This window comes from Sapajus apella, unplaced genomic scaffold (assembly GCF_009761245.1).
Source record: "Sapajus apella isolate SASKATOON/1434 unplaced genomic scaffold, GSC_monkey_1.0 scaffold21, whole genome shotgun sequence".
In the NCBI taxonomy this organism is placed as follows: Eukaryota; Metazoa; Chordata; class Mammalia; order Primates; family Cebidae; genus Sapajus; species Sapajus apella.
Genome location: NW_022436961.1, coordinates 15,028,903 through 15,055,702, shown reverse-complemented (window position 1 = coordinate 15,055,702; position 26,800 = coordinate 15,028,903). Strand labels below are relative to the sequence as shown.

At 43.6% G+C, this 26,800-nt stretch overlaps 1 protein-coding gene and 1 pseudogene across 1 annotated transcript; one reads left to right on the top strand and one right to left on the bottom strand.

Annotated features, from left to right (window-relative positions):
• The first annotated feature begins 4,063 nt into the window (after positions 1 to 4,063).
• Positions 4,064 to 5,694, top strand: CLDN23 (claudin 23). Its single transcript, XM_032288321.1, has one exon. It carries the CDS (start codon positions 4,501 to 4,503, stop codon positions 5,374 to 5,376), a length of 876 nt encoding a protein of 291 aa, XP_032144212.1. The 5' UTR covers positions 4,064 to 4,500; the 3' UTR covers positions 5,377 to 5,694.
• Positions 5,695 to 8,502: 2,808 nt separating this feature from the next.
• Positions 8,503 to 22,661, bottom strand: LOC116558200 (annotated as a pseudogene).
• Between the last annotated feature and the right edge of the window lie 4,139 nt (positions 22,662 to 26,800).

The window sequence follows — 26,800 nt, the reverse complement described above, 5'->3', positions numbered from 1 at the left end:
ACAACACTATTGAGTTTTCATGCCTTTCTCTATGATCTGAAATCCCAATTTTCTCATATTATAAATTTGTATATAACCAGGGTCTACTTTTTGGCTTCAACTGATGATGTTTTTATTGATCTACCTTCATATTCTAGTGCTAAAATAGAATTTAAGTTATTATGGCTTTAAATTACATTTAACAGCTGGAGTGTGCAGACCTTTTCACAACTGCTCTATTCAAAAGTTTTTTGATGTTGTTTCATTCATTTTCTTTTTCAAATGAACTTTGAAATCACCTATCCAATCCCAGTCTGACATTTTATTGGAATTGAGTTGATCTGTACATTAATTTGGAAAGCGTTGGCATCACTCTAGTACTTAGTCTTTACATTATTTAGGACTTTGCCCAGTGGCCGTTTGGTTTTCTCAAAAGATACATTTTGCCAAAAATGAAACAAACCCCTTGTGAATAAAAATAAATAACTAACAGCTCAAACTGAAAATTATCTCAAAGATCTAAATGAATATAGTCCATGGCATGGTAAATATGTTTGCCCTGCAGGAGACAGGAAGGGCCAGGGTTGAAGAGAAGCAGGTATGGTGAGACAGAAACAGATGCTGATCACTAGAACAGCCCCACCCTCACTCCCACCCAGCATTTCCCTCTTGTCAAGGGAGGCCACTGAGATTCTACACCAAGAAGGATTTGAAGCCACTAGAAGATGTATACATCATTCAGCACATTTTCGAAACAGTGGCAGAGTATCACAGGCTGCCTTCTGATTTGTGTGAGAGGAATGGCAAGTTGATTCCTGTTTTAGTGGCCATCTAAAGTCACCACACAGAAAATAAAATAAGAGAAATTCAAAATAATGTATACTCTCACAACTGTAATCCCAGCACTTGAAGAAGCCGTGAGAGTCAGATCACTTGAGGTCAGCCTGGCCAGCATGGTAAAACGCTGTTTCTACTAAAAATACAAAATCTACCCAGGTGTGGTGGTGCACACCTGTAGTCCCAGCTACTTGGGAGGCTGAGGCAGGAGAATTGCTTGAACCTGGGAGGGAGGGGTTGTAGTGAGCCAAGATCGCACCACTGCACTTCAGCCTGGACAACGGAGCATGACTCCATCTTAAACAAACAAAAAAAGATGTATACATCACACACAGCAGCATTCACAATAACAAAAAAAAGGTAGAAGCAACCCAAGGGTCCATTGTCCATTGATAGATGACTGGATAAACAAAATCTGGAATATGCCAACAATAGGATATTATTTCTTGCCACAATAGGAAGGAAGGAAATTCTGACATATGCTGTAACATGGATGAACCTTGAGCACATTATGCTAAGTGAAATAAGCCAGTCACAAGATGACAAATATTGTATGAGTCCACTTATATATAAGCTATCTAGAGTAGTCAAATTCAGAGTGACAGAAAGCAGAGCGGCGATTGCCAGGGGCTTGCAGAATGGCAAGGATGGATAGTTGATGAACAGGTATAGAATTTCAGTTGTGCAAAATGAAAAGTGTTCTGCAGATTGGTTGCACAACAAGGTGAATGACCTTAACACTGCTGACCTGTACCTAGGTAACTTGTACAGATAACATGGTTAAGATGGTAAATTTTATGTGTATCTTACTATAATTTTTAAAAAAAAACAATGTATGCTATATTCTTCTATTGTGTTACTGTGTAGGAACTTTACAAAAATACTTTCATTTATTTAACAAATATGTATGGAGTACTCACTATGAGCTAGGCACTATTCTAGCAGCTGAGATACAGCCACAAGAAACATCTCTAGTCTTTGAAACTCATAATGCAGTGTAGGAAACAATAGCGATAAGTCAATACACAAATATTAGAAAACACCTGGCAGTGATACATTCTATAAAGAGAACAAATTAGAGTGAAGTGATACTGAGCTAATAAGAGGGCTACTTTAAATTGGGCGTGAAAAGTTATTATTTTCTACAATATTAGGCACTCACAATTGGTAAAACAGCTGTTGGGCTATTGGCCAACAAGAAAAACTAGGGGCTTTGTTCAATTCTGGCTGTTTTAATGCTATTTAAAAATAAAGATCATAGTTTACGTTTTTTCATACTTTAATTTTTATTCTATAACCCACTGAAGTGGATTTACCACAGGGTGATTATCAATGCTGTTCATTTCTCACTCACGTTCAGAATTCTCATAGCATACCATTGTAAACAAAATTGTCTTATCTGCTTAGCAAACACAGGAAAACGTGTTCAGAGTTCCAGGAAGAAAAAGAGAAAATAGCTTTGGAGAAAGTAAAATAAAGACCTGGCAGAGGGAATCTAAGGATACCTCACCATGGCAAAGTGATCTAATGCAGGGGTCCCCAAACCCTGGGTCACCAACCAGTACCAGTCTGTGACCCGTTAGGAACTGGGCCACATAGCAGGAGGCGAACCGTGGGCAAGTGAGTTACTGCCTGAGCTCTGCCTCCTGTCAGATCAGTGGTGGCATTAGATTCTCATAGGAGTGTGAACTCTACTGTGAACTGCACATGCCAGGGATTTAGGTTGCCTGATGATCTGAGGTGGAACTGTTTCATCCCAAAACCATCTTTCCCCCCACAATCCCATGGAAAAAAATTATCTTCCATGAAACCGTCCCTGGTGCCAAAAATGTTCAGGACAGATGATCTAGTGGACCCTCTGTCCTGGCCAAAGTTGGTAACGTGACTTTCCAAGATGAAGCTGTTGCAGAAGGTTGCAACTTTGTGCGAGGTAGTTTCTGAGGCCCACTCCAGCCTGGGCGACAGAGCTAGACTCTGTCTCAAAAAAATAAATAAATAAAATAATAAAAAATAAATAAATAAGACACTCTGTCATTCCTAGTGTTGTCCACTGTGGAATATTCAAAATTATTTCAAACCAACATTTAATTAACTTTGAATTTTAGAAATAGTTTTAAATGTTTATAAAGGTAATACGTTTTCATTATTAAAATATAGAAAATACAAAAAAGTGTTAAAGGATAATTTTTAGAAAAAATGTAAAAATCGTGACTTTCACACAAATATAAAATAAACATGTGCAAAAGATGTTATTTAACTCATTATTGAATAAGAAAACCAGTATGATGTCAAAACCGAAGCGGATGGGCACTTGCCTGCAGTCCTAGCCATTCTGGAGGCTGAGGCAGGAAACTCACTTGAGCCAGGAGTTTGCAACCAGCCTGGGCCACATAGCGAAACTCCTCCACCCTGTTTTAAATAAACGAATTAATTAATTAAAAAGGAAAAATAATGCAAAGAACAAAACGACATACATATACAGGCAAACAGGAACGCTAAAATGCATTTACAAATCAATGTCATACTGGTCAGTATCCATTGGGGCAATAATCATTCCACTGGGACAAACTCTTTGGCCTTGATGTGGACAAAAGTCATTTGCAATTCTACAAGCTTTCTGCAATGTATAGAGTTGTAAAATAACCTACAGCAGAGAAAAGGCCACAGGACCCTGTAAAATTAAGTGAACCTGCAAAGAGTGCTAAGCAGGACACCCAGGAACACCCCTCCCTCTTTCTAGTCCCCTGGAAAGTCTTTCACAAAGCTGAAAGGAAAGGAAAATCCTCGTGTAACCCTTCAGCCCAGAAATACACTGGCATGGATTCTTGAGTCGAATTTAATCCAGAGTGTGGAGCCTTTATTAAGGAAATTAATCAGGTGCAACGCCCTGGGACACGCTCCTGGACTGGGTAGGAGCACACACTCCCCCAGCGCACCTCCAGCCCCGGGGAGCGCTCGGGGCCGCTCACTTCGCTGTGAGTGGACGCTAGTTGCAGAGCAAACCTGGTGGGCCACCGGGGACCCGCTGGGAGTGGAAGGTGAAACTACACGCGTAAGGTCGACGGGCAGGGACGGGAGAAAAACTCTAGGAATCGCCGAGCAGCAGAGAAGCTGCGCAGCCACCGCGTCGGAGCAGCGCCGCCTCTTTTCCCTCCCCGCCCACAGCCCGCTGGGCCCCGTGGGGCGGTGCGAGGAGCCAGGGGCGGGGCGACCTTTGCTCCGGCCCGGAGCAGTCCAGGTCAGGCGTGGCCCAGCTGCCCGGTTGCAAGGTGGGGTGTCCCCGCCGCTCAGATCCCCATCTCACCTGCCGCACTGGAGGTGGCCTCGCCGCTTCCTGCGCGCACCTTGGGTCCCTCCCTCCCGGGCCGGGTTTGGCCCCGGCGGCCGCCCCTGGGCGCCCACGACTGGACCCGCGGTTTCGGTCAGACCCGCCCGCGGGCTGGTTTCGATTAGGGCCAGTAGGAGGGCGGAGCGGCCGGGACGCGAAGAGCGAACTAGCCTGAGTGGGGACGGTCTCCGCGCAGGAGACAAAGAGCGTCCCTGGAGCCATCAGGGGGCAGGAGCTCGACCCGGAGCCCGGGGCGCCCGCGCTGATTTCGGGTCCCCGGAGCCCGGGGCACGGCCGGGAGAAGGCGACAGCGGAGGAGGAAGGCGGCAGGTGCGCCGTCGGCGCGGCGGGCCGGGATGCGGACGCCGGTGGTGATGACGCTGGGCATGGTGTTCGCGCCCTGCGGACTGCTGCTGAACCTGACTGGCACGCTGGCGCCCGGCTGGCGGCTGGTGAAGGGCTTCCTGAACCAGCCGGTGGACGTGGTGCTGTACCAGGGCCTGTGGGACATGTGTCGGGAGCAGAGCAGCCGCGAGCGCGAGTGCGGCCAGCCGGACGAGTGGGGCTACTTTGCGGCCGAGCCCGTGCTGGTGGCGCGGGCACTCATGGTCACCTCGCTGGCCACCACGGCCCTGGGGCTGCTGCTGGCGTCGCTGGGTGTGCGCTGCTGGCAGGACGAGCCCCACTTCGCGCTGGCCGGGGTCTCAGGCCTCGTGCTCTTCGTCGCCGGCCTCCTCAGCCTCATCCCGGTGTCCTGGTACAACCACTTCCTGTGGGACCGCGAGGTCCTGCCCGCCCCGGCCAACCCGGTCACGGTGCAGGTCAGCTACAGCCTGGTGCTGGGCTACCTGGGCAGCTGCCTCCTGCTGCTGGGCGGCTTCTCGCTGGCGCTCAGCTTCGCACCCTGGTGTGAGGAGCGGTGTCGCCGCTGCCGCAAGGCGCCTTCCGCCGGGCCTCGCCGCAGCAGCGTCAGCACCATCCAAGTGGAGTGGCCCGAGCCCGAGCTGGCGCCCGCCATCAAGTACTACCGCGACGGCCAGCACTGGCCGCCGCCTGCCCAGCCCCGCAAGCCCAAGATCGGCTTCCCCATGCCGCGGCCACCGCCCAAGGCCTACACCAACCAGGTTGATGTCCTCGACGGGGAGGGGGAGAAGGCGGCCTCGTCCCAGGGCACCTCCTCGTGCAGCACCCAGCCCTACCACAGCTCTCTGCCCTGCGACTCCGACCTCTAGACGCCTGGAGAGCCTGGGGGTCGCGGGTGGCAAAGGACTCAACCCCGCACAGGCCCGCCTGGCTCCGACTTGGAACCCGGACACTTGTCCCTCGCCGGTGTGGTTGGAAATCTTCCTTTCCTGGGACCAAACAGGACCCCTTCGACGATTAGTTCAGGCTGGGTTTGGTTTTCTTCTTAAAGAGTTTCGTTTTCCTCTCCAGAGGGAGCAAGGTCCTCTTAGGGAGTGACGGGCTTTTCGTATTTTTTTGCTGAAAAGGGTGGCATTTGCGTCACGTGGACCAGGGACAATAACCAGAGTTAAAGTCAGCAATGCTCAGAAACAATCTAACACCTTGAAACTACAATATTCTAAAATACTGATGAATCTTGCATCAATGTAATTACTGTTTTTTTTTTTCTTTTTCCTGCTGTATAACTCCTTGTCATGCAAACACTCAGGAGGCCAATATATTTCTGGCCATGTTTGGATGAGCATCTTAAACTTAGAACCATGCAAATCCCAGCAGCTTAATGGATTTTATGGAATGAAATAACCTGATTAACTCATAGCTATCTATCTTCATTGCATACATGGGATTTATATTTTTTCTTTTTTGTTTTTGCTGTGAACATTGAGGGCACACAAGAGTGTCTCTTCCAGAAGCAGAAGGAGAGCGAAGGCCCTAATGCTGTACTATTCCACCCTTTGGATGCCTCATCCAGGATGCAGAGGACTCTAGGTTTAACATTTTGTAAAAAATGGAGCCTATTAATCACATTAAAGCACATATATATATCTATCTTTTATTTATAAATAAAATTTTAAAACAACAGTTTCAGTAGATCCATAAAAGCTCTTTTGTCTTCAGTACAACCTTTGGGAGTTTAAGCATTCATTACTAACAATTTCCTGGCTGCCCAGGCACTTTTGTCTGAAATCTAGCACTCAAATCTTTGCACCTCTTAGCATAAGGTTACTAGAAAAAGCCAGCGGGCCCCACTTAAGTCCCTGATTGCTTTGTTTTCAGGTTCTTGCTGTTTTCTTTGCAAAGCCAAGCCTATTGTTGAGAAAACGAGAAGCACCAGTTTCCACTTGAGGTGAGACTGGAAATCTTTCCCTTTGTAGCAGTGGTGCTTAGAATCACAGGAAGGCAGATATATGTGTTCCATGAAGGGGACTGGGTCTCCAGCAGGGCTGCCTTCAATTCCAAGTGGTTGATTTAAGGGTGCCTTTAACTGAACTGAATCTCATCTTTCAAACCTACCCTTCAGAGGTAGGAACATTCATTCAGTTCAGCAAGCACTAATAATAGAGTGCTATGATGGGACTGACTTAATAGCACACACTGCCTGCTAGAGTGGAAGGGATGAGAGAGATTCACTTCCCTTGCCATTTTGTGCTGGAATCACTTGTTTCTTTCTGAAGCCAGACTTTAATGGGTAGGCTGTATCACTTTGGAATCTCTTTCAAATGCAGATTCTGATTCAGCAGATCTGGAGTGAGGCCCTGAAATGATTTCCTAACTAGCTCCCAGGAGATGCCAATGCTGCCAGTTCATGGACCACACTTGGAGTTGCGAGGCTTTCACTGGGACTCTCTCACTTGGATTTCAATCCCAACTGGTGGCCCATTTTTGGACCTTTGAGTACCTGCCACCTAGAGGAGCCTGGGGTTCTTGCTCGAGGGTACAGAGCCAGAATGGAGAAAGTGCAACAGGGCTCTTTTCACCTCTGAAGGCAGCAATTAGGGACCTGAGAAGTCAGGACCTAGCAGACACCATACAGATACGGGGCTTCTGGCAAATGCTGAATCTAGGCTGCGTTATAATTCTATCTCAAGGAAAGCTTTGGTAAAAATAAACAAAACTGATGTTTTTGTGTGTTTTGCTTTTCTCCCCACCCCAATAATTCTCCGTTGCCTTATATGCAAAACACTTCCTGCCTGAGGATTAGGATTCAGTTGCTGAGAGTTAAAATTCTACTTTTCCGCTATCAAGAGAAATAAAGCCAAAACTCCCCCTTAAAAAAATACAAACTTCTAGGCCGAGCCTGATGGCTCACAGCTGTAATCCCAGCACTTTTTTTTCTTTTTCTTTTTGAGATGGAGTCTCGCTCTGTTGCCCAGACTGGAGTACAGTGGCTCAATCTCGGCTCACTGCAACCTCCACCTCCCGAATCCCAGCGCTTTGGGAGGCCAAGGTGGGTGGATCATGAGGTCAGAAGTTCCAGGCCAGCCTGGCCAGCATGGTGAAACCTCATCTTTATTAAAGATACAAAAAATTAGGTGGGCGTGGTGGTGGGCACCTGTAATCCTAGCTACTCAGGAGGCTGAGGCAGGAGAATCACTTGAACTCAGGAGGCAGAGGTTGCAGTGAGCTGAGATCATGTCATTGCATTCCAGCCTGGATGACAGAGCAAGACTCTATCTCAAAAAAAAAAAAAAAAATGCAAACTTCTTTTTGCTATAAAAATGTTCAAGACAGCCTGTAATCCCAGTGCTTTTGGAGTCCAAGTGGAAGGAATGCTTTGACACCACAAGTTCAAGACCAGCCTGGGCCATATAGCCAGACTCCATGTCTACAAAAAGAATTTTAAAAATTAGTAAGGCATAGTGGCAAAATGCCTGTAATCCTAGCTACTTAGGAGGCTGAGGCAGCAGGATCGCTTGAGCCCAGGAGTTCGAAGCAGTAGTGAACTATAAGCACGCCACTGCATTCCAGCCTGGGCAACAGAGCAAGACTCTGTCTCTTAAAAAAAAAAAGTTCAGGGCTACATGGAAAGAGACTCCTGTATCAGTCTGGGATCCACGTTTGGCCTGAGGGTTATTCTCTATGTGTAAGAACGTATCCTAAACTTGCCCTAAACTTACCACTGATCAGCACTGCAACTGTACCACAGAGAACACACTCAAAGCACTGCTGTCTGGAATCAAGCCCTTCTGACCTCTGCCACCAGCAGACTCATTTTTAATCCTCCCAATCCCCATAGGAACTATGCATCCCCATTTAATGGAGGAAGCCTTTTCAAGATTACTCAAGTGATGCCAAGAGAACGGTGAGATCTGTGAAAGTAGGACAGAAACTGCTTAACACACCCCTGTTCTACCCATTTGCCAATCTGGCTCTCATCTAGACACACGCCCTCACTAAGGAGGGGTGAGGCTTTGAGCACACACCAGGTTTTCTACTGTGGAGGCTGTGGAAGGTGCTGTCAAGGTGCTTTGGCAACGATCCTCCCCTCCATTATGTAGATTGTTCACCCAGTACATTTTCGGGCGTCTGGCATTTTGCCAGCACATTGTAGAAAACAACACCATCCAGGCTGCATTCAGTGTGAAACTTAAATACTCTCCAGTGATCCTGTACAAATAAAAATAAAAAAGATTAAGCCAGACTTTAATGTGTGTAGGCTGTATTGCTTTGAAATCTCTTTCAAATGCAGATTCTAATTCGGTAGGTCTGGACTGAGGCCCTGAAATGATTTCCTAACTAGCTCCCAAGAGATGCCAACACTACCAGGGATGGAGAAAGAATGGTGGTTTTGGTTTTTGTTTTGCTTTGTTTTGTTTTTTGGAGACAGGTTCACTCTGTCACCCAGGCCGAAGTGCAGTGACAGGATCACAGCCCACTGCAGCCTCAACTTCCCAGCCTCAGTGGATCCCCCAGGCTCAGCCTCCCAAGTAGTTGGGATCACAGATGTGCATCACATTACCCAGCTATTTTTTTTTTTTTTTTTTTTTTTTTTTTGTATAACTATTGTCACCTGGGTTGATCTCAAACGCCTGAGCTCAAGTGGTCTTCCTACCTCAGCCTCCCAAAGTGTTGGAATTAGAGGTGAAAGCTACCACACCTGGCCAAATGTGGTGTTTTAGGAAAAGTGGTCAGGAAGAAGGAGGTACTTGGGCAGAGAACTGAAAGAAGAAAGAGAGGAGTTTTTTAAACAAAAGGAACAACTTCAAGTTTCCACTAAAGAAATCATGAAAACAGGTGAGTGTCGCGGTCTCAGTACCAGCTAGTTTTGCTTCTCCTTCATTCTAGAATTGGGTGGTAAGGCCAAGAAGCAGCTGGTGGTACAACGGAGTAAGCCCGAGTCAGCCTTGTCATCTACTCTTTGTCAGGCTAACAGCTTCTTTCAGAGGAAATACCGTCTGGAACAAATTCAACCTGTCTTCTAGAATATTTCTGTAAGCAGGCAGTCAGGGTCTCCAGGGATTCTAGGAATTTAACTGACTTAAGCAATCAGCCTGTTTTGCAGCCTCCTGCCCTGCAGTCTGCTTTTTCCTAGACCCTGCGTGGTCACCCACTTGGTTAAAAGCAGCCCCTGACAGACCTCAGCAACTTACAGATGAACTAGGTGAATTTTCCTCATCGCCATGCTATAGTCACCACCCAGGGGGGCAGCAGCTTCATGAGCATCACAGGTGACCTATGTGCTGGCATGAGGACCCACTGCATTGATGCCACTGAGGCCCCTCCCCCTCCCCTGCATGTGACACACCCCTTCCCCTCTCCATCATGCCTTAACACTCTCCTGTCACTTTCCCTCAGGGAGACACTGCTTCAGAGAATAACCCCAGTGCCCTTCTTACTTGTGCAGGTAATAAAACTCCTGTAGATCACACCTGTGTTCTAAAGGAGCATGGCTTGTTATTCACCAGGCCAACAAACCCTGTATTTTTGGGGTAACATTTCCAGAATCAAAAATAAGCGCCTTTTTTTTTTTTTTTTTTTTTTTTGGACAAAGTCTCCTTCTGTCACCCAGGCTGCAGTGTAGTGGCATGTTCTTGGCTCACTGCAGTCTTAATCTCGCAGGTTCAAGCAATTCTCCCACCTCAGCCTCCCAAGTAGCTGGGACCACAGGCGTGTGCCACCACGCCTAGCTAATTTTTTGCATTTTCTTGTAGAGATGGGGTTTCACCATTGTTGCCCAGGCTAATGTTGAATTCCTGAGCTCAGGAGATCCACCTGCCTCAACCTCCCAAAATGCTGGGATTACAGGCATGAGCCATAAGCAAAAAATGAGCAATTTCATGTGTGAATAGTTCTCCACCAAGCAGGACTGAACATGTGAAAATGAGGTTTCGTTTGTTCAAATCAAAGAAAATATAGACAGAGCTTAGCAGGGGGAGCAGTGCTGACAAGGGGACTTGATTCTTCAGTGGCATGTGGAGAGAACTGCTTAAGACTTGATTGAAGCGTGAACCCATTTAACTCTTGTCCTACTGGTGGCCTGAGTTATACAGATGCTCTGACAAGGTGAGCCAGCAGCCCCTCTTGTAAACCAAAGTGACCAGTGGGTTGAGAACCTGGGAGGGCAGGAGTTGCCTTCCTCAGGCAGAGAGAAAGTGACATGTAGCCTGAGGCGATGACACTCTCCCCCCACCCCCCACCATGTTTACTATTCACAGTGGCTCCCAAAGAGCTGCCTCTCACCACAGGGCTGAGGGAGGCTAGACAAAATCACTACAGTTTTTCTAGAACTTCAATGAAAACTGTCTCCCAAGAGTGTAAGCCTTGCCCTTGCTGGGCTTCCGTTTCGTCATCCATAAAACTAGGAAGAATGAATCAGATGTTTTCAAAGGAACTCTCTAACTTTATTCTGGGGGTGACAGTTAAGAATTAGAGGAGGCTGAGAGGAGAGAAATAGAATTTGAACAGTGGAGCCTGGGGAAGCTGACTGATCTGTAACACTTTTTAAAATATATAAGTTCCACGGTACATGTGCAGGATGTGCAGGTTTGTTATGTAGGTAAATGTGTGTCATGGTGATTTGCTACACAGACAAACCCATCACCTAGATATTAAGCCCAACATGCATTAGCTCTTTTCCCTAATGCTCTCCCCCCACCTTGACCCTCCCCCAACATGCTCCAGGGAGTGTTGTTCCCCTCCGTGTCCATGTGTTCTCATTGTTCAGCTCCCACTTATGAGTGAGAACATGCGGTGTTTGGTTTTCTGTCCCTGTGTTAGTTTGCTGAAAATAATGGCTTCCAGCTTCATCTCTGTCCCTGAAAAGGACATGAACTCATTCCTTTTCATAGCTGCATAGTATTCCATGGTGTATATGTACCATACTTTCTTTATCTAGTATATCATTGATGGGCATTCAGGTTGATTCCATGTCTTTGCTATTGCAAATAGTGCTGGAATAAACATACATATGCATGTATCTTTAAAATAGAACAATTTATATTTCTTTGGGTGTATACTCAGTAATGGGATTGCTGGGTCAAATGGTATTTCTAGTTCTAAATCTTTGAGGAATCACCTTACTGTCTTCCACAATGGTTGAAATAATTTACATTTCCACCAACAGTGTGAAAGTGTTCCTATTTCTCTGCAACTTCACCAGCATCTGTTGTTTCTTGACTTTTTTTTTTTTTTTTTTTTTTTTTGACGTGGAGTCATTCTCTGTTGCCCAGGCTGGAGTACAGTGGCGCCATTTCGGCTCATTGCAACCTCTGCCTCCCAGGTTCAAGTGATTCTCCTACCTCAGCCTCCTGACAGCTGGGATTACACCTGCCACCACGCCTGGCTAATTTTTGTGTTTTTAGTAAAGACAGAGTTTCACCATGTTGGTCAGGCTGGTCTTGAACTCCTGACCTCAGGTGATCCACCCACCTTAGCTTCCCAAAGCACCCAGTCTTGTTTCTTGACTTTTTAATAATCATCATTCTGACTGGCATGAGATGATATCTCATTGTGGTTTTGATTTGCATTTCTCTAATGATCAGCGATGTTGAGCTGTTTTTCATGTTTGTTGACTGCATGTATGTCTTTTTTTGAGAAGTGTCTGTTCATATCCTTTAAATTAGCTGGGTGTGGTGGCTCACACCTATAGTCCCAACTACTCAGGAGGCTGAAGGGAGGATCACCTGAGCCCAGGAGGTCAAAGCTGCAGATAGCCATGATTGCACCACTGCACTCCAGCCTGAGCTGGACCAAGTGAAACCCTATCTCAAAAACAAAACATAACAAAAACAAACAGAAAAAAACTAATTATTAGTCTGAACGCAACAAACTCCATATTCTAGTTCTTGGTTTGAATTCCATAGGTATTCCTCAAGAGTTAAAATAGTAGAAACTTAACACTTCCCTCTCACCATCCATGACCCTCACTCATTCTTAAAAAAATGAAAGTAAAGTGCTTAATCTAACTTTTAATTGCTAGAGATAGACACAAAAACTCAAGTGTTGGGTAGAGCTCTTTAAGCTTAATATGCAAACCAATTAACTTTTCTAACGTGTCTTGTTTGTCCAGAAGAAAATCCAGACCTATGTTACAGAAGTTGAGTTTCTAGAAGGAAATTCAGATTTTACATCTGACACAGGCTCACTGCTCCATCTATTTGGTGTAGAGAAATTAAGTAAGAAATTAACAGGTAATGTAGAGATGATCACAATAGAAGACTCTTAGAGTTGGTAGCAAGACATTTCTACAAATAGATACAGTTACAAAATTGATATATAAAAACCTATTTAGGAGACAGGGATAGCCAGGAATTGTTACATATAAAATCTTAAGTAACTGTCTATAAGATCAAGTATTTTTGATGAAAGGGACATTTGGATGTGTTTTGTAAATTCTTGAATGGAGAAAGCATAACAGGATATATTAAACTAGATTCTGGTAGGGTAGTACTTAGGCATACATTCATAGGAGACCAAAGATAGTAAAAAGGGTAATGTATAAATAAGCCAGGGAAGGAGCAAGGGAATGAGGGGTACAGATCTGACATATAGGAGATGTGGCTGCATATAGTCAGCAACCCTCCCAGGAAGAGAGGAATTGGCAGGTGTTTCTTGGATCCAAGTAGGAAGTAAGAACTGCAGAGTAGAAGAGTGGGGGTGAGGGTAACATTTCTCACAGAGCCTGGGGAAGTCAGCTGAGCTAGCCGGGACACAAGCCCTGAAAGGCTGCTGGTGGAAGGATGAAGGTCCAAAGGAGGCCAAGGCACTAGCTTAAACCTGTCCAGAGAAAGTGGTCATCTTGTAGTACATCATTTGTACATGCTTTTCAGCCTAATTCTTTCATGTCATTTTATACATTTTGTGCATAGGGAGAGACTTGCCAAGAGCAAAATTATAAGTGAGCTTTGCTCTTGGGAGAAGATAGTAAGATTCATTCTATGCATGATGGGTTGAGAGTTCTGTGGGGCTGACATGGTTTCTCTGGGATACAGCTGAGCCTGTGGGGCAACTTAATGATGCTTGCTCTTTCCACCAGCCACAGAGACAGAGCCTAGCCTCCTCAGGGAAGGTGGAATCCCAGTCTTTGTTCTTCAAATCAAATTGATCTTTATTTGGAATTTTTAATACTTGATTGCAAAGCACAATTTATTTTATATCCATAGGAATAAGTCTAGGACTTCTAATTATGCCTAGCAATTTACACAATCTATCCTGCAAGAAAATAAATGTAGTCTAGAAAAGATCTAGCAGGAAAAATCTTCCAAGACCACTTAGATTTATTATAATTTGGACTCATGTTATCAAACTCAGATACTGTGCTAAGCAGTATACAAGCATTTTCATTCAATGCTCAATTGGTCTGATGTAGGTTTTGTTAATCCTGTTTTCATCACTTGGGAAAAAGGATTAAGTGATTTGCACAAGGTTGTAACTGTTGGATTTTAGATCATACTCCAGCTTTGTTACCCTGTCTCCCGTCAGATATTGAATGCCCTTGATTCCCTATGTGGATGTGGATAAAGTAGTAATCTGGGAAGACAAGCAGAGGTGTCACTAGTCCAGGCATCTGCATGTTCTCCCAGCAAGCAAGACCAATTGAGAGAAATCCTGGTCCACACCTATACTCTATGTTGCAAACTACAGAATACACATAATTTATTTCAAATAAGCCTTTGACACATTACCTCTTTCAGCTTCTACATTGGTAGATTCCTCAGTTCTGTGAATTTTGGAAGCAAATGAGAGCACAAAAAAACACAATTTTTATAAATTTTAAGCAAAAGGACTAGCTTAGCAGTGAAATATACCTAAGTAGGAAACTAACGTTTGAACATTTTGCTATGCTGCAGAAATCTGATCTTTATCCCAAAAGGCATAGAGATTATTACCTTTTGTAAAATGGGGGAGTAGGTTCAGAACGACTAACTAGCTCAAAATTAGTGTCAAAGCCAAGATTCAAATACAGCATTTTTGACTGGTATGGAGCCCTGGGATTCCCAGGGTTAGCTTTGGAATTAGGAAGCTTCCATGGCTAAGCCATAATCTAAAATTTCTGGAGATTGAACTGAAACCTGACTGCACCTACGAATATTCAATTTTTTAAACCCTCTAAGAAAACAAGATGACTTTGTTCAATTAAGAAAATTATTTTAATAAGCAATTTAATTTACCACAAACCAGGAGGGAAGCTAAAACAATACACCATGAAATGTATAAACAATTTTTATTGAAATGTTTCAGCTCCTTTTTTATAAGGTCAGTTTGTAAAGAAGTTTAACAATTCCTATGGGGAAAGAGACTTGAAATTCTATAGTTTATAGAATAACTAAGTCATTTTAAAGACATTTAATAGCAACTGCCACTCAGTGCAAGGAATGTTATAATAGCAGCTTCCTCATGGAAAGAATAAAGCTGTTTCTATATTAGATTTTCAACTGAATCATCTATATCTCTTTTATTTATTACAGCTAAGAATAGAGCAGGAGCGAGGCTTTGCCTCAGGTATTGAAACTTACCTGTAACTTGACAGTTGGTGCCACTGTGGAGCTAGTGGCCTTGAATGCAGTTGCAGGAGTAACAGCCTGGAGTATTATGACATAGTTGGTTACTAGGACCACATGCCAGAGAGCACTCATCTACATCTGATGATAGAGAACCCTGCTTTAGGGATGACCCAGGAACAATCTCTTCAGGAGGAGGGGGAGTGGGAGGCGGAGGGCACCCAGGAGGGCAGATCCTGCCTGCTCCTGCCGCCAAGAACACAGGGAGGCTCCACAGCTGCAGTTTGGGCAGCTGTAGCCCCACCCAGGAGGGCAGGGCCCCTGCTTCCTCCATAGAGCAGGAAGCCTGGGTCTGCAGCCGAGGTTTGGGTGGCTGCAGTGGCACCCAGAAAGCTGCCTCCCCAACAGGTGGCTGTAGTGGTACTCGGAAAGCTCTTGCCCCAACTCAGAAGGCATAGGGCTCCCACGGGCTCCATGGAGTGGGCAGCCCCAGCCGCCCCTCCCTGCTGCAGCTGCTGCCATCACTCATACACAAGATGGAGGCACAGGGAATTAATACCCACTAGAAGCAGCCTTCAACTAATGACTGGCAGAAACTGGAAGATAAATACCCCAGTTCCCTCACCCCTGAAGTAGAATAACTCTTAGTTATTCTACACTGATTCTCAGTTATTCTGCACATTCATTCTACACTGATTCTCAGTTTCCCAGCAGTATTAATCTCCGGTTGGCCACTGTAGCAAGGGGACTGTATATGGGCTTCTTTTTTCCCCTAAAGCCCCACCCACTCTCAAGCATTTCTGAGATCACCTCCCAAACCAACCCCTTGCACTCAGGATCTGCTTCTGGAGAAATACGAACTAAGAAACTACCCTTGAATGTGACTTTCCTACTGTATCATAAGCTGCCTTCTTTTGAACCTTATCATAGCACAAAGGTGGTTAAGTGCTTGGGTTTCAAAAGTGTTCTCTGAAGCAAATTAAAACTTGAAATGTCAGTACAAGAAATACCTACATTTCATTTGATGTTATCAAGAGTAATTGCTTGTAATCTGAAAGTAGTTATGAAAAGAAGTTCAAAATGTTTAAAAGATGAGTTAAGATGTTCTCACCCATAGGTGGGAGATGAACAATGAGAACACCTGGACACAGGGAGGGGACCATCACACATCGGGGCCTGTTTGGGGGTGGGGGGCAAGGGGAGGGAGAGCATTAGGACAAATACTTGATGCAACCTAGATGAGGGGTTGACAGGTGCAGCAAACCACGATAGCACATGTATACCTATGTTACAAACCTGCACTTTCTGCACGTGTATCCCAGAACTTAAAAAAAAAAAAAAAAAAAGATGAATTAAGAGCTGTTGTTGGCTGGGCATGGTGGCTCATGCCTGTAATCTCAGCACTTTGGGAGGCCGAGGTAGGTGGATCATGAGGTCAAGAGTTCAAGACCAGCCTGGCCAAAATGATGAAACCCCATCTCAAAAAAAAAAAAAAGAGCTGTTGTTATAAAAGGCATAAGCTTACAGGTATGACATGACAGATGAACTGGCAGGGAACCAACCCTCTCCCTCTAAACAAACACCTGGAAAACTGGTCAATTTTCATGAAAAAATTGTTTTCAGGAATCTGCTAAAGGCAGCATAGGAGACTAATCCTCCAAAGAAAGAAAACAAATTGAGACTTAAAATCACCATGAGTTTCTACCTAGAGGCATTTACCAAACCCAGGAATAGAGGTGGAACACAGTGGTCTCATATAATTAAGGAGACAGAGATACATAGAAATGGAATTTGGGCAGCCTGAAGCAGCTGGAACCTGAGGTCAGGAATTCAGGACCAATCTGGACAACATGGTAAAACCCCATCTCCACTAAAAATATAAAAATTAGCCGGGTATGGTGCCCACACCTGTAATCCCAGCTACTCAGGAGGCTGAGGCAAGAGAATTACTGGAACCTGGGAGGTGGAAGCTGCAGTGGGCTGAGATGGCGCCACTACACTCCAACCTGGGCAACAGAGTGAGACTCCATCTCAAAAAAAAAAAAATAAAAAGTTATAAAAAATTATCCATAACTCAATTCTTAACTTCATTAATAAAATGTAGAGGTTAGGAATGGGAGAGTATGTGGGAAAGTGAATGTCTTCTCAGTGTCTCCACTGGTGGGGGGCAATGGGAATGATGTTGAATCTTCAGAGAGTCAGTGACTATTTGAGTATAGTCACATAGTCACAGAGACTTCTGACTTTATGAGTTAAAATATAGAAGATAAGTAGTAAAATTTGCATTGTTTTATATTTTAGAAAGGAGGACCCAGAATTTTTTAAATTAATGTGCTGATTAATCTGGAAGAAATTTTAAAAAAGAAAAGCATGAACAACAATAGATATAATAAGTAGTAAAATATAAAGGAAGAAGAAGATGTGAAATCAAATCCATCAGATACTGCAAGAAATGTGAATGGATTAAACACCAATATTAGATGATAGGGACTCTCCAGATAGATTAAGCCATGATATCAAACTATATGCTTCCTACAAGACACACACTTAAACATTTTCACAGAAAATTTGAAACTCAAGGGATAGGTAGAGATAGATCAAGCAAAGGCAAACCAAATAATATTAAATAAAATGAAATTCAAAAGCAGTGACTTTGATGTCAGCTGTAAGAGAGCCACATGGGTTTGAAAGTGATGAGAAATCATTCAATACCTCCCTATTTTCTTTCTACCCTGAGGAGTGTGTGCAGTGTTTCCTTAGCAACCCAGTCTATCACTTCGTTGCAGCATAAATGGCATTCGTAATGGCTTCATAGGTCATAGTCTGTGGGCTGTCTCTTAATAGCCTAGTAATTTCCTATTGCCGAGAAGACAATCTTGATTTAAAATATATATATATATATATATATATATATATGTACATATGTGATTTTTTGAAGTTTGCTGTAATGATCTGAGCTATCTCCACTCACGGTGGAAAAAAGACTACTACAGCTGTGAATGGTGTGTGGAATCCACCAAAAATACAGTTGCTTACAGCTTCCAGGTGTTTTCTATAAACCAGTAAAAACAGAACCCTCTTGGGTACACCTGGAGCTTTGTGGGCTGGCTTTCCAAGTCTGAGTTTTTGCTGCCACCTACAGGCTCAATCTGGGCACCACACTTCGCCCTAAATGCCACTTTTGACTCATACCAAAAGGTCCCTTAAGTAGTGTCTACGTTGCATAGTGCACAGGGAACCAGCGTGAGTATCCAGCCTCCATAAATATGGCAAGTATCCCCAGACAGGAGCTATGGGGACGTGTCTTCTACATATCAGGGAGAGCGGTAAGGTAATTAATTCGCACCAGGAATATCTCCCCTTGCCAGGCCCTGAGATGACCACTGAGTGTAGAGTCCCAGGATCATGCATCTTTCCAGCCTGGAAATTCATCACTTAAACTTAGTCAACCCTGCTTTTCCTCCTGAGTTAGCAAGGGGCTGAGATGCTCCCTCCCCAAGCCAGAACTAGATGCTACAATATGATTTCCACGTGGAAATCACAGTGATCACCACCGTAAACACCCACATTTATTCCATTTTTATGTACCCGGCATCTTGCATGCCATGCATTATCTCATCTATTATTCTCAACAATACTATGTGATAACGACTCTCATCACCTTTATTTACAGATAAGAAACAAACCGAGTTTCAGAGAAATCAAATCACTTGTCCAAAAAAATACAACTAGTAAATACAACTTGTAAATGATAACTACAACTAGTAAATGATGATAGCAGGGTTGAGTGGAAAGATGGCATGATTCTGGGACTCCATGCTCAGGGGTCATCTCAGGGCCTGGCAAGGGAAGATACTCCCGGTGAGAATTAATTGCCTCACCGCTCTCCCTGATACGGAAGACGTGTCACTGTAGCTCCTGTCTGGGGATACTTGCCCTATCTATGGAGGAGGAATATTCATTCTGGTTCCTTGTGTGATATGCAACGTAGATACTATTTAAGAGACCTTTTCGTATGAGTCAAAAGTGCCATTAAGGGCATTCAGACAACGAAATGAACTGAGTTTCAGGGAAATCAAATAGGTTGTCCAAAAAAATACAACTAGTAAATGATAGATCATAGATTTAAACCCAAATCTTGCAGTCCAAAGTGTTTATTAGAGTGTGACAGCTCTTTAGAATGTGACATCCTTGATTTATTCGAGGACCCGGGAAAAATCAACCCCATTGCCATGCAACTTGGACAACCTCCCTTGAAGAAGGTTAAAATGTGTTACTTTCATACTGTATTTTCCCGTTGGTATCAATGTCCAACTTCCAAAAAATCTACATTAACTAGCCACATGAAACTACTAAATACTTGGGAATAAAAATTAGCAAGTGGCCATACTAAACGACCACAATAGCTTCCGTGAGCTCTTCTTCCTGGTAAAGATACTTTTATTCATTCATTCATTTATTCCAACATGCCCCTGCAACTATGCAAGCTACACAAACCATATCACGATACAATGAGTAGATACATCAGCAGTGATGTAAGGGGAACCCAGGGTGTGCTGTGGGTATGATATCACCTAACAGCACTAATCTGAAGTCAGTTTCTGTTTTCTCTTCTTCTGGATCCTTTTTCACAAAAACTACAAAGAATATATACCCACTGATGATGAAAGCCTTTTTTTTTTTTTTTTTTTCTTTGAGATGGAGTCTCCCTCTGTCACCAGGCTGGAGTTCAGTGGCATGATCTCGGCTCACTGTAACCTCCGCCACCTGGGTTCAAGCAATTCCCCTGCCTCTGCCTCCTGAGTAGCTGAGACTACAGGTGTGTGCCACCACGCCTGACTAACTTTTTGTATTTCAGTTGAGACGGGGTTTCACCATGTTGGCCAGGATGGTCTCAATCTCCTGATCTCGTAATCCATCCATCTCGGCTCCCCAAAGTGCTGGGATTACAGGTATGAGCCACTGCACCCAGCCAAAAGTCTTTCTTTTAATTTCTATTTCTTTCAAGTTTATATTTTCAATTTCATTTAAATGATGTAACGTTAAATGCATTAATTTGATTGTACCACACATCACTGAGGTAAGGTTCAGGGCAGTTTATGTTTTTCTTTTCCTTTGCTTGTCTTCACCCTGTCTTTGTTTTTTCTTCACATTCCTCACAGTAACCCCCATTTATTAAGGTAAAGCATATAAATATTATATTTTGTACTACATGTTTACATAGCCCTGTAGAAACATATAAATACACATTTGCAGAGAAAAGCCCCTCCCCAAATCCACTTTATGTGAGTACCTGTACAATTTTCAAGGCTATTGTTTGATAATCTCTTGGCCACTCAGAATCCATAGACTAAAATCCAGGTGCATTGGTTCATGCCTGTAGTCCCAGCTACTCAAGAGCTGAGTCAGGAGAATTGCTTGAGCCCAGGAGTTCAAGGCTGCAATCAGCTATGATCTTGCCTTGAATAGCTACTGCACTCAGCCTGAGCAACATAACATTGCCCATTCACTATGATGTTGTCTTTGAGTTTGCCATAGATAGGTGGCTCTTAATATGTTGAGGTGTATTCCTTTGATGCCTAATGAACTCCCAGATTCCATAGACTCAGCCAAAAGTGTTAAGAGCCCTCTTACTTCAACCCCTGCCTCATGGCAAGTGATTAAGTTAACCTCTAAGTCAGATTATTCTCCCTTAAAGATCTTCCAGATCAAAGACATAGTGATGAACCTAGGCAGGTAATGAAACATTTCTGTGTTTTGTCTTCGAGGGTAGGTAAAAAGATGTTTTCTTAAGTCCAAATAATCTCTCTCCAACTTCTAAATAAACTGATTTTACAGAGTAAATAAATACTTATTGGATTATCATTTCCTAAAATTATTTAAAGTTAATTGAGGAAACAAAACCTACCCTAAAAGAGAAAGTCACTGGTGATTCCAAGGAGTGGATAAGAGTGTAATTTCTAAGGCCAGGTGCAGTGGCTCATGTCTTGCAATCCCAGCATTTGGGAGGCCAGGGCAAGCGGATCACTTGAGTTCAGGTGTTTGAGACCAACCTGGCCCATGTGTTAAAACCCCATCTTTACTAAAAGTGTAAAAATTAGCCAGGCACAATAGCAGGCACCTGTAATCCCAGCTACTCAAGAGTGTGAGGCAGGAGAAGCAGTTGAACCTGGGAGGTGGTGTAATGGCTTCTGTGATGTTTTACTGAATCACTTTTTGGAAATGCTCTCTGAATCTTTTTTTTTTTTTTTTTTTTTGAGACGGAGTTTCGCTCTTGTTGCTTAGGCTGGAGAGATTGCAATTATGCAATCTCAGCTCACCACAGCCTCTGCCTCCCAAGTTCAAGTGATTCTCCTGCCTCAGCCTCCCAAGTAGCTAGGATTACAGGCATGTACCAACCTGCCCAGTAAATTTTGTATTTTTAGTAGAGACAGGGTTTCTCCATGTTGGCCGGACTGGTGATCCAGGTGATCCACTCGCCTCATCCTCCCAAAGTGCTAGTATTGCAGGTGTGGGCCACTGTGCCTGGCTGGATTCTCTCATATAGCAGCATGAGCTTTCTTATGCATCTCCTCTACCATGTCTGGAGTTATGCTGTTCTTTATGTATTGAGAGAACTGTTTCTTGTAAACGTCTTCATCTTCTTCCATTAAATAGCACATGTAATCTGCAACATTCTGGCCCATGATGTGCTTCCAGTCTACTTCTGCATTAAATTCCTTGCTTTCAGAATCACAACCAGGGAATCGTTTTGTACCATGAGGGACAGAGAAGCCTCCACCCACAGCTCCCTTCAGGGCACCAAAAACTTTGCCCGTGGTAGTTTTGGCAAGGCCCACATCCAAATAGCAGGTAAAGGCACCTGGCTAACCACCAATGCTTTCCATATTGTATTCATCACCAGTCACCTCCACTTGGCCTTCATAGATCTTGTCCATGCCAAACATATTGGGAAGCCTGTGGGCCAGCAGCAGGCCAGTACAGTCCACTGCAGTGTAATTTGTCAGGCCTGCCTTCCCACTGTATTTGGGGGTTTGTGTGCATATGCTGCACAGGGTATCATATCCACCTCTAAATGGGCATAAACAATCTGACAAATGATATCTCTGTTTGTTACATGAACTATCATCCTGCATTTGGGTGTGTTATATTTATTTTTATCCTGTATCACCAAGCGTTTCTGAGTATAGCAATCCATTTTACCCTCTTGTTGTCTTCTGAATTTCACTTGGTATCTCTTAAAGCAGGCCTTATCCTTCCCCGCCCCTCCCCTCCTCTTCCCTTCCTTTTCTTTTTTTGAGACAGAGTTTCACTCTTGTTGCCCAGGCTAGAGTGCAATGGCACAATCGCAGCTCACCGCAACCTCTGCCTCCCAGGTTCAAGTGATTCTCCCGCCTCAGCCCCCCAAGTAGCTGGGATTACAAGCATGTCCCACTACACCCAGCTAATTTTGTATTTTTAGTAGAGATGAGGTTTCTTCATGTTAGTCAGGTTGGTCTCGAGCTCCTGACCTCAGGTGGTCTGCCCACCTCGTCCTCACAAAGTGGTGGGATTACAGGCGTGAGCTACTGTGCCTTATTCTTAACAACTTTAACAAACCCCATCCTGCGGAACAGAGACCAGTGTCCACATCTTGACAGACCTGCAGGTCCAGCAGCGCTTGGTGGCAGAGAGCTTTTTTTTTTTTTTTTTTTTTCTGAGTCCAGGTCTCACTCTGTTGCCCATGCTGGAGTACAACAGCAAAATCATAGCTCACTGCAACCTCAAACTTCTGGGTTCAAGCCATTCTCCCCCGTCAGCCTCCTGAGGAGCTGGGACTATAGACCACCATGCCCAGATAATTTTTTTTAAGGTTTTTTGTAGAGAGAGGGTCTTGCCACATTGCCCAGGTTGATCCCAAACTCCTGGGCCCAAGAGATTTCTCCTTGGCCTCCCAAAGTGCTGGGATTACAGGCATGAGCCACCTTGCCTGGCCCTGAATCGTTTTTAACTCTCCAGTTCCCCAAACTCCACGTCAATAAAACACCAATTCTTCTTCTGCAAGTCCCCTCTTCCCTTCCCTGCTGTCCTAGTTCAAGTTCTGTCATCTCTCACCCCTGCTTTCCTTAGAATCTGCTGCCCACAGATCTGATTTCCAGATCAGCTTTCCTCTTTCCCTTCCTCCTCCTCTACTCTACCTCCTTCTCCTTTTTAGTTAGGCTGATTTTACTTTTTAATATTTTTGTTTTCCCTTTGCTTGTTCTACCTTCTCCCTTTTTATGCGTGAACAGTTGTTCATTTCATGAGACAAGGCTTTCCAAAACTGGTTAGTGCCACCAGCAACATTTTGTTTGTTTTTGAGATGAAGTTCTCGCCCCGTCACCCAGGCTGGAGTGCAGTGGCGCGATCTTGGCTCACTGCAACCTCTGCCTCCCAGGTTCAAGCGATTCTCCTGCCTCAGCCTACCCATTAGCTGGGGCTAGAGGGGTGCACCACCACACCCAGCTAATTTTTGTATTTTTGGTAGAGACAGAGTTTCTCCATGTTGACCTGGCTGATCTTGAACTCCTGCCTCAGCCTCCCTAAGTGCTGGGATTGCAGGCGAGAGCCACTGTGCCCAGCCAGCATTCCTTATCTCTTGTCAGAAATCTCCACATCCATTACTATTATGTGAGGCGTTTGGATTGTCCTGAGTTCCCAAGCAAAAAACAAGTCCACAATTGGCACATGTGCCCAACAAAGCTTGGACAGACAGTTATTTTATTGTGAATCTGACGTTCTCCTTTGCTTAAAGACGTTGCAAGGCTAACCTTCTGTACTAACTGGATGAAGTCCACATTTCTTGCCATGGTAATTGAAGCCATCTAATTTCTGTCTCCAGCCTAGTTTCTAGCATCATCTCTCATTACATCTGCCTCATGAACATGGTACACTGGAGCCAAAGTGCACTATTGATTGTGTTGAAAACTCAATCTATGATTTCATTCCTTTATTCATCTTTCCCTACCTCTCCCTCTGTCCAAATTCTATATATTCTTCAAGATCGGCTAAATGTTTCTCCAAAAAGCCTTCCCCAATCCTTCTGCTCAGAATCTATTGACCCTCCTCATTAGACCCAAGCATTCTGCTTTGTCTAAGGCTTCCAAATGTATTCCCTAGTTTTCACCACATCATAATAGACCCTCAAGTGCAGGGGCTGTATCTAAGTCTAATTCGTCATTGTGTCCACATCCCAGCCATGTGCCTAGCACATAGCTCTGCTCAGTAGATACTTGTTATATGAATAAATTCATAGTAAGTAGAAGATAGAAAAATGAATAAGGTGGCCAGGTGCAGTGGCTCATGCCATAATCCAGGTACTTTGGGAGGCTGAGGCGGGAGGATTGCTTCAACTCAGGAGACCAGCCTGGGCAACATGGTGAAACCCTGTCTCTACAAAAAATAAATAAATGAAGAAAGAATGTTTGAGGACCTCCCAAATATAGGACTAGTGCTCAGTTACTAATACACTAAAGAGGAGATTGGTGGTATGGATCAGCACAAACAAAAAGGTAACCTCCAAATCATTTCTACCTACCATCTGTCTGTCTATCTATCTATCTCTACCTGTCATCTATCTATGTATATGTAATCTATATATGTATATGTAATCTATATATGTATATATAAAATCTATATATGTATATTATATATATATAATTTTAAGTTATATATTGTAACTTAAATATTATATAGTGAGGGAGGATCTGTGATAGAAAGGGCAGGATTATAAGATGGCAGATGGGAGTGTGCCTTCAGTTTTTGGAACTATGGAATCTCAAGATGAAAAAGTCGTCTTGAAGACCTATTTGCTGAAGACCCTCTACACCTCTAAGAAAACAGTGACAAGAATTTTGGGTCATTTGCTAGTACACTGGATATTCTGGCATTTATGAACCAAGCCTGGGGATGCTCTCTACTGCTGTGGAGTTGGGGTGGTGTTTTCAGGGGAGGACAAGAAGGCTGCTAATTTCTTACCCAAGTGTCCTTTGGCCCAATGCCCAGGAATTTATCTTAAAGGTCTCAGTAAAGGAGATTGTCAGTTAAAGAGTCTGATTACCCAACAGAAGTCTAATTAGTAACAACTTGCTCCTGGGCAAAGAATGCCGCCCATCTCAGGGAGAAGAACCTTAAACCTGAATTCAAGACAGCCGCAGGGAATACAGCAACTGCCAGTTATAGCCACCAGGTGGCACAGCAGAATGCCAAACTCTCAGGAGTGCAAGGCAAACCCACATCCTGGTTCTTTTCCCCAAGAGACTTTTGGAAACCTCAGAAACTTGTCTGAAGGAGCACTTGGAGTCAGACACCATTGAAACGGTAACCCAAGACCTTAATTTCACCCTTCCCTCAGTTTTACTCTTAAAATTACACCCAGAAAATGAACCGTCTGATAAGACTGGCTCTAGAGAGCCAATTGCTAAATTTTTAGTACATCTTTTCTCAACCTCATGGTCAGTGACACCAAGTTGGTAACTTGAAATTGGCTGTGGAGGAATATTTATACCATGAAAATTGGCAAATGCTATAAATTTGTTCTTCAGAGAGTTGGTTGTTAAACATTTACCCAGCACTCCTCGGTGAGAAGGAGAGGCCACCCGTTAATGTGTGGGAGGCAAAAGAGGAAAGCTTGGTACTACAATTTGCTTCTGATAATAACTTGGACACAGCCAAATATAGCAGCTAAAAACTCGGACTCTCTATTCAGGATTTAGGACTTGAATCTGCGCTCTGCCATTTATTAGCTGTGTGGACCTGGGCAATCAACTCTTGGTGCCTGTCTCTTCATCTGTAAGAAAGATAGAATTGTACCTACTTAGTAAGGCAAGCATAAGGGTTAAAATAATTCCTATGTATAAGTCACTTTAAATAACTATATGTGTTAGATATGACTATTACTAAAAGGTGATGAAATTATTAATACCATTAATACAGAAATTACAATGTAAACAACAGACATACTTGAATTCTAAGACCCCCAAATCATTTACCAATCTTGTTATATTTTTATATTTAATGTCACATTCTGATTTAAATTTATATTCTGGAAAGTGACTAAACACATTGCCTAATTTTAATGTAGAACAATAAGCTGTTTACTACCATACAATCTCTTTTGAATATTTGAGAAGTAAATTATATATTTCCAGGGTTTTGCTCTAAAGGCTTTTTATTCTCTTTCTTTAAATATTTTGTAAATATCAGAAAGTGAGTTGGGTTTCCCAAAGACATGCCATTTAACATGAGTACAGCCTTTGAGAATAGAGGAAATAATCTCTCATAGCCACAGAGGGAAAGTAGAACAATCTAGAACAACTAGACATGTGACTTTCTCTGAAACCACAAATAAAAGACTCAGCTTTATGATTTAAAAAGCTTCATCAATTAGGTCTGGATTTTGATTGATAAAAAATTAAAGATGTCTGCCTACATAAAATTGTGAAAGACTTTTCTAGAAGTTTTGGAAAAAGCTGGGGTGTGACCTACCCTCTGACATCCTGACATTAAGTGTCACCTGGTTTGTGGCCAGAGGAATGAATACTCAGTGACTCACCTATGTCGCCTCTAACTGGCAGAAATTAGAAAGCTGTGAAATAAATTGCTCAAAAGACTGTCAAACTCATTGCATCACTGATACTTTCACTCCAGACACTTTTTCTGTTCACTCTAGACACTTAGCTTTTTGACTCATTTATTATATTTTTATGAGCCAAACTAGTATTTATTGATTTTC